The sequence below is a fragment of the Barbatula barbatula genome (genome assembly GCF_947034865.1).
Source record: "Barbatula barbatula genome assembly, chromosome: 1".
NCBI lineage: Eukaryota > Metazoa > Chordata > Actinopteri > Cypriniformes > Nemacheilidae > Barbatula > Barbatula barbatula.
In genome coordinates, this window is record NC_136766.1 from 25,442,660 (window position 1) to 25,451,443 (window position 8,784).

The 8,784-nt window shown below is 40.8% G+C and overlaps 1 protein-coding gene across 1 annotated transcript in view; it reads right to left on the reverse strand.

Annotated features, from left to right (window-relative positions):
* fgf11a (fibroblast growth factor 11a) overlaps positions 1–6,141 on the reverse strand; it is a gene marked incomplete at both ends in the record, with an annotated part of 48,790 nt that extends 42,649 nt beyond the window's left edge. Inside the window, one exon of the mRNA XM_079451445.1 lies at positions 5,949–6,141. Within this exon, the coding sequence (XP_079307571.1) occupies positions 5,949–6,141 (193 nt within the window). The remainder of the gene's footprint in view (positions 1–5,948) is intronic.
* Positions 6,142–8,784: the final 2,643 nt, after the last annotated feature.

The window sequence follows — 8,784 nt, forward strand, 5'->3', positions numbered from 1 at the left end:
TAATGAAAATGTAATTTTGCTCCTTATGTTTGAAACAGTACAGGTGATCTTATCAGCCACTTGAGCTAATGGGTACAGGTTCTACAATGTGGTAACCAAATGTGTGTGTGTGTGTGTGTGTGTGTGTGTGTGTGTGTGTTTACCCTCAAACTGAATGACGTCTGTTCTTTTACTGAGCTGTTGGGTTGAGTTACACTGCACCTTTAAAGGAAACATGCTCTCGGTGTCTTTGTGTGTGCGTACTAATGCTTTAAATTGTTTATGCCTGCGCTCTTGTTAGGTTGGTCATCTTGTGTTGAGTTACATTAGTTACATTATGCGCTCAGTGAGTTTCTGTGTGTGCGTGACTTCTGCCATGGTCCTTCAGCGAGTCTTGCAGGAAAGGTCATATCAAGAGAATCCAAACACGTCACACAACACACAACGACCAAAGAATTCCATCAGCATGTCTCTGTCCCTGTGACAAAAGACAAAACCTTGCATTGGGCTTTTGGGATAATATTGGAACAGCATCCGGGTCCCATACAGAATCCTCAGCTGCTCACGCCTGAGTCATTCTGAGCACCGCTCTTTGTTGATCACTGCATGTAAACCACAATAACTAAATCATCATGGGAACAGTTTCAGCAGGCCTGTGCTTTCTGGAATATGTACATTGAATACAGTAAGCAATCTAAATGTACAAGTGTATGGATTATGTAATATAATAATGGCTTCACACAGCCAGACATTTAAACTAAATGTCAGAGGGATAAATGTCTAAACTGGTATTTCAACGATGTGCAATCCAACTACAAACCCAAAATGTGATGGTATTGCTGGCAGGGTGCTGAAGGAGTGTGAGACCCAGCTGACGGATGTCCCCACAGATGTCTTTAACACCTCGCTTGCACTTGCTGTAGTTTCAAAACAGCAACCTTGTGTGGAAGATATCAATGATTTTGTCCCTTAATGACTTCCAACACATTGTGCCCACGACTTTTAAGGCTAGTCCTGACCCACCAACATTTACTGGAGGAACCCTTGAACAGATGCCATGCTCTGTTACCTAGACATCATAAAGTCGAATGTCACCTGCAAAAACATCAGTATACCCAGAGAGCATTTCATTTGCATATATGTATTTGGCAAATACTTACTGATAAATTGCATTCAAGTCAAACAGTTTATCAGTATGTGTGTATCCTTGCACTGAACATTTGGCAATGCAATTCTCTACAGTGAGCAACAGAAGCTTGTTGTCTATACCATCTCCACCTGGATTGAATTATTTGTCATTGACAGCTAACACTGGCAAAATGAGTTACCCAGCAATGGAATAGTAATAAAATGCTTATAATAATTTGACATATCACATATTATGATATTATCTTTTTAGGCTAAGGGCTTAGGGCTAATAGTGTATTTATAATTTAGGAGCTTTAAGAATTGAAAGAAGTGGCCACCATGAATGATAGCATAGTGTATGAAAGAACTATAAATATGAATTACCTTGCCATGCATAGAATAAGGAGATAAGATGGTTTATTGCGATCAATTGTATAAAGTAGTGGGTGTCCGTAAGTGATTATATGTTCCCATTAATTGCCAAAACTGTAATTGTATGTCAGTGTTTGAGTGTCTCTGACATCTTTTAATACATAATCTGCCTGAAAAGATTGAGTGGATGTATATATGTGAATGCAACACGCTTATCCAGTGCTTCTCTCTATCAGCAGCTGGTGATGTCACGTTTATTCTCAAATCACATGTACCGTATGATCTATCGCACACAGTAGCAGATTTGCCCGTCACAAATATGTGATTATACGGCTGATGCGCTTAAATGCATACACACATTTTCAAAGAAAGAAGTCCTGCCAAGATGCTACCTAGACTCTACCCCAGTTCAATTCACATGTGCCCGATCTAAAACATCTAGCACTCAATCAATAGACAAGACAATGCCAGACAGTGACCTACTTTTCCAGCGGGGGACAAAAAAAACAGGACAAAAACATACGGCAATGAGAAAGACAGAGCGATGAAGGAGACATGTTAAACACGGGAAGTTACAATGAATGTTGTGGGGTTGTTTTAAGACCACCTTTACATGAATACATGTCCCAATAACAGATTCAGCATTCAATAAAATAACACCACATCCTATAAACTTACACTATTAGGAATACATCATGGCATATAAGAGTGAATTATTAAAGACTGTGATCAAATATTGCTCGCACAAAACCTGGTGGAGAATTCTAGCTTTTTAATACTCTGTAAATTTAGGGAAGAAATAGCGGTCATCGGATTATCCATATAAAACAGATAAGATTATGAGAATTCTGAAGACTGGGTTATGATGACTAAGCAAAACTTTCTGTGGACTTCTGATGTCCAATGCATTCTATGTGGGCTTGGTTATAACTAAAATATGCTCCCTAAAACCAAGAACCTTTGATGTTTTATCATTTCTTTTCTCAGTTTGGGATTTCAATGTTACCGTGTAGTTGCTACACGTATACACACACACACACGTATACTTTGTTACAAAGTAATCTTCTTTACAGAAGAGCTGCAAATCTGCGAGCACACAATGAAGAGCAGAAGAGAGAAAGATAATAGATGAATACATGTCACCTGGGCTACTATACAACAAAAAGAAAGAATTATAACTTCATACACGCAGTGTAATGAGCTTGAAACAGCCGTCTACAGTTGCCCCATAAGAGCAGGACAATAGCCAAAATGCAGAGCAGACAACTTCCCCATTATACACTCTGAATGACTGTCTGTGCTACTGTCAGCGCAAGACAAACAACCCAACCCAGCCAAAAGCATTACAGCCATAGACTTGAAGAAACGAGCTAAGAGAAAACACAGGAGAGCATGAAGAAGGAGCAGAAGAACAATACAATAAGAGAAGATGCCCCACACCAAGATAATAAAACAGAGTGTGCGAGATTAGAAGTTGTAATGGAGAGCTTGTAGTGCAGGACAGCGGGACTGGACAGCGTTATTGATGAATCAGAGTGTGTTAATAAGAGGCAGACTGTGTGGACGAATGAATCACCCAGTAACAATGAAGTGCTCTAACGATCAGCAAATACCGCAACGCATACAAATATCCGTTATCAATCACTTGTTGTCCTCCTGTTGCCGGACAAACACACACATTCTTGTGGCAAAAGGACCCTTGCAGCAGCGAGTACATCGCCTGTTCTGGGGAAGAATGTGTTTTTATGTATTTTTATACCACATGCTTTAGATCTTTTCAGTTTCCAGAGTAAAATCTAACTCATTTCATCTGACAGACATTATAGGCACACCATCACTTATTTAATGATATTGTCCTTAATCTCACCCCTGACATACCAAATCTGTTTTTAACTCTGTTATGTCATTAACACCCAAATCCTCAGCCGCCTGAAATATCAGCGATTATGTCATTTATTTCTGTATTTGATCTATATCTGTGAATCCTCCCTTTAACAGATATTTAGAAAAATATGTGATAATAAATACATTTTCTTATAAACTTAGGGGACTGCTCCCTATTACAATGAGGGTTGCAATTCGCAACCACACTGCTAGATGTCGCTAAAATCTCCACATCGCTCCTTTAAATAAATGTATATTTATGTGTATTTATGTTTACATGTTCTTTATACAAAATAATTCAACGAATCCGCACCACAACTAATATGAGTGAATGAGACTATAAAATGCCACTTTCAACTTGTAACTGAAACATGATTTTGTTTTCTACATTAGCTTGCTTAATTCAGAAGTTCACTACATGCCTGTGATAATAGAATTGAATTCACATGTCTGCACAATAAGAAAAAGAAATGTGCATACAGAACCAGACAGCACTTCATGAAGTATGCACTAAGCAGCACCCCCTGTCTTGTGCTTACAGCCAAAACTGTGTTTTTGAAAAGGCAACACTATAAGTGCAGTCTTTGATCCTCTCCATCAAAAGGTAACAAAAGTAGAGAACATGAGCTCTATGCAACAGAGTGAGCTATACATAAAGTACCACCCCAAACTGGCAGAAAACGGTTCTTACTTCACTGCACCAAATACCGCCAACCGGCACCATTTTTCATAGAGGTAATTACCACTTGGCGTGAAGCGCTTTGCGGCAGCAGATGCCACGTTACAGGAGTATGGTTTCCATGGCGATTACCATGATTAACTTGGGTCATGCATGTCATAAATATCCCACTGTGGTGACATGCATGCGGCCGTGCCCGAAGAACAAATGGGGTTCACTGAAGAGAGCGGCTTTGTGAATGACTGAATATATGGATCCAGGTTTTGATCTCACCACAAATATTCACACTAGACCAAAGTCTAGTCCAGAATCAACCCTGTTAAGAAATATTATGTATCAAAGGCTTGCCTGTACTTCTAGATAAGCAACATAAGCACAAAGGCAAATATTCACTGACAGTTCTTCATCTCTATTTGAAATGTGCTTACGGGAGCTTACTGTTCTATTTTAAAATTGCATTTGACATACCTTCAGGCCATACCAAGTACTTTGCATTCAAAAATATAGTTTATTTTTTTGAATTACTCATTTACTGTGATAAAAGATTTCCCGTCTTTTAACCAGAAAGCCAGAGGGGTCGTGTATGTGCATGCTGCGATCTTCTGCACAAACTCAGATTCATTTTGCATTTCTCCACTTCATCAATCTCTACAGCTCCCCCTGCTGTGAAGGGCAAAGTTTCATATTTTACAAATCCATCTGTGCACGTTTCCAAAGCAAATATCATATCAAATAATTAGGATTTTGATTTTAGTTTCCATGTAAATGTCAAATTATCTTTCTCCTATCTGTCTCCTTGACATTTATGTCAAGGAGACAAATCTAGCATTTCATAAAGCTGACTTAACTGCACTTGATTTAATAAAATACATCATGAGGGATCCATTATTCTGTTTCATTTTCATTCTTCTATCTTTTTAAGCTGAAATGTCATCTCAGCTCAATAAACAGAGGCAAGCATATAATTAAACCATTTGTAAGGTATTTTACCTGAAAATGATCAATTATGTGGGTTTGACTAAACAAAACTGGCAATAAGTTAACTATACACTTTATCAGTTCTGTTGTGCTAATTGGCTTGTTAAGTGGTGATGTGAGGAATACCGTTTTCAGGTCCAAGCATCTATTCATTTCAAGCGGGGCTAGAGATTAAACAGCTGTTTATGAGCACGGTTACTCATATTGCATATCTAAGCGAAACATGTATTAACCCAAAGTATACACTATAGTCACAGGCTCACAGAATCTCCGACATCAATATTTTAATAAATTATGAAAAAAGAAATCGCTGACTGGCCATGTGGAATTTCCTTAAGAAGTTAAAGGTTAGGATCAGGGTTTTCCGATAGTTTTACAGCTCGCCATGAGCATAGTCCATAAATTGACACATGTCTGCTTTATAATGACCAGTGCCAAGATCTAGATCTTCATTTGACCGATGTAATTTCATACTAAAGGGCAAATGTGTCAGTGAGGTTTATTACCGAAAAATGTTACCCCTAAAAACACACAAACACAGGTACGGAAGGGGGGTGCAAAAGGGGGGGAGGCAGGAACATCTCATTGTAAATGATGCTATGACGTTTTTATGTGCGTGTGAGGGATCGTGGTGTGTGTCAGGCTAGTCGGGTGCTCATAAATTAACAGGTGATGTCAAAAGCACTAGTGAGACATGCCGCGAAATGATCTGAAGGATTACAACGAAGCCCAGCACAAATTAACCAACTACACAATATCTACACAAGCTTTGAAGACTGAACGATGTAAGCCTGCTTATAAGTGAATATTCCCATGTGCATGTGCAATACATTTCTTGCTAATGCAACTGGATGGTGTTAGAAAAGTATGTATAAGATGAATACAATTTAAACAAACTCTGCAAATCAAGTGTTTTTGAGGAACTCACCTGGTCTTTTTTCTAACTTTCTCCCTCGGGTGCCACAAAGTCGGACTTTGGAGATGAGAATGAGGATCTGTTTCTGGCAAAGTGACTTGTTGCTCTTGGGGCAGGGCTTGCGTTTGTTGGTGACCTGGCGGTTGGCCTGGGGGTCCTTCACTTCCCTTCGCTGCCGGATCAGCGAGCTGGCGAGGGCAGCCATTTTGCTGTGCCCTGCTCACCCGTGGGGCGCAGAGGGCGTCAGTGGGCCGCCCACCCGTTCGTTTACCCAGGGCCACGGAGAAGAGGAGCAGACTAGGGCAGATGTTACAAATGAAGCAATGGAAGAATGTGTCACAACTTAATAGGCGGCAAAAGAGCCTTGGTTTAGGGGCTGGAGCATAACACCAGTGAACCTCGCAACACACTTTATTTGCTTCTTTGGTTATCAAAATAGTCCTGGAACGCAGAATTGTGGTTTTGGTCAATAGACGGTTTCTTTGTTGAGATTTGTTCAATGTTACTGCTGTATTTCAGGTCTCGTTGCACACAGCGTATGGACTGGGAAAGTGCAAGTACATGATCCATGGAGCTGTAGTGGTTTTTGGACAGATAAGTGACCCAGTCCCACCGTGCTCTCTCTGTCTCTCTCGTTTCTGAGATTCTCTGGCAGCCTGTCAGGCAAAAGCCCCAGGCCTTTTAACTTTTTTCCTCAGCTTCTGTTCTGGATCGACTGCCAATCCTAAGAAATCATGCAGATTCCATAAGAGTAGAAAACAAGCAAACAATGTCCACTCGCTCCACCATACAGTTCCTCAGATCAGTGAGATGAATGACGGTAGAGGGATGCTTAAACAAGCAAACAAAAACTGATCCTGTGGTCGGAGCCTCTGTGGACAGTGCTCCAGATAAATGACGCAACTGTGCCTTGGGAGACCTGAGTTTGAGTCCTGGCTCGGCGTCCTTTCCCGATCCTACTCCCCTCTCCTACCAATCACTTCCTGTCACTCTCCACTATCCTCTAATTAAAAAAACAATTAAAAAACTCAACAAATCACTAAAAAAATTAAAACTGATCCTATGGAGAAAAACAACATTATCCTGACTGAAACTTAGAAATTCCGTTACCTGATTTGAGGTTTTGCATCCATCACACTGTGAGCCCAAAAAGGAAGACAAAATTAGTAAAAGTCATTTGACCCTGGACCTCATGTCCGGGTCAGTAGATGATTTGACGAAAGAGGTTGACATTGAAATTGAAGTTCTCTTCCTTCTCAGCCCTCCTGACATTCCCCTTTGCTCCTTCTCTGCCAGCTCCTGTGAGATTGTTTGTAAATTCCAGCTGCTTCCATAGATAAAGGTGACATTCATGAGCGAGCGAGAGTGCGTAGAGAGAATGAGCAGAGGGGAGCACCAAACCTCCCCTAGGCTCCTGTAAGACAACCGGGCACTGAGGAACCCGTGGATCCGTGTCCTTCACACCGTCTGAGAGGAGATGAAGGTAACGATAACGGGATGAGATGAGAGAGAGAAGCGAATGTTTAGGTTTAATGATGCAGCCATCTGTCCGGCACAGGCGCTTCAAGGTGTCGATTATCTCCAGTTGCTAGTTTTGTAATGAAGATCCCGTCTGAAGAACATCCCCAGGTGCCTTTAGGTCAGCCACGGTGTTCCTGCGCTCTGCTTTAGCCCAATTTTCCAGAATTCTGATCACTGATGAAAGTATTCTCACTCCTACTAGCGTGCGTATCAGTCTCTTCAGTCTCTTCAGCAAGGCACCTCTGATTCCATGCGAGGACGTGTGTGTGTGGATGAGAGTGATTGAGAAAGTGTGTGAACGTGTGACTGTGTGTCAGCTCTCCCTCCCTTTCTGTCCACGCACACATTGAGTTACGGAGCCAACACTGGCAACATGCTTTGCTTTACTTCCTCTTTCTCTCTTTCTATCTCTTTGTAAACCCTCCCCTCACCTCTTTTCTGTCCTCCCTCCATCCCTCCCTCGCTGTCACTCAGATCCCTCCTTCTTTTCCGATCACTCAAAATCCCTCATTCTCTCTGTGTCCTCACACACACCCCTCTCATTCCTCTAATCCCTCCCCCTCGTCTGCTCTGTCTCTCACGCTCTCTCTCTCTCTCTCTCTCTCTCTCTCTCTCTCTCTCTCTCTCTCTTTCTCTCTCTGGCTGCTGTTGTGGTTGGGAGCATTAAAAAAATAAACTTACCCCATGCTGCCTTAAAGCGACAGATAGTGAGAAAAAGAGAGTCAGACAGTGGCGTCGCTTTTTCCTTAACACTCAGTCCTTATTTACACTCTTTTCCACAGAGACAAACATAAACAAACTTCCCACATGAAACAACGCAGATGTAAGCACACAGTCAAACCATATATGTTACACTGTTATAGACACATAAATGCTACATAACAACAGCAACAGAAGATCACATAGTTCAACTCACAAAACAAAGCCATAGTGAAATGTAACCTGTTTAATATTATGCAGAATTAGTATTACCTACAGAGACTGTTTTAATCAACTTTTTATTCAAGTTTACTTATATAAGTATGGGTCATTTGGAAAAGCACATTCTGCTTTATCAAGCCTCAAAGAAAGTTGCCTGTAATACAAAATGTGTTTCATACATACATTTTTATCCCTCTATCCCCACCTATCCCTTTCTTCTTTCTTTCAGCTCTAAATCCATCACATTTACTCTTAAATATTAATGTCTGTGTTGATAAAAACAAAATTCATTAATCTAAACAGGAAACTGGGGAAATTGACTTGCGTCAGCAGCATTTTATTCCGTTTTAAGGCGAAGAATGTTATAAAATCCCCCTTCATAGCACATGCAGCGAATACAAATTTA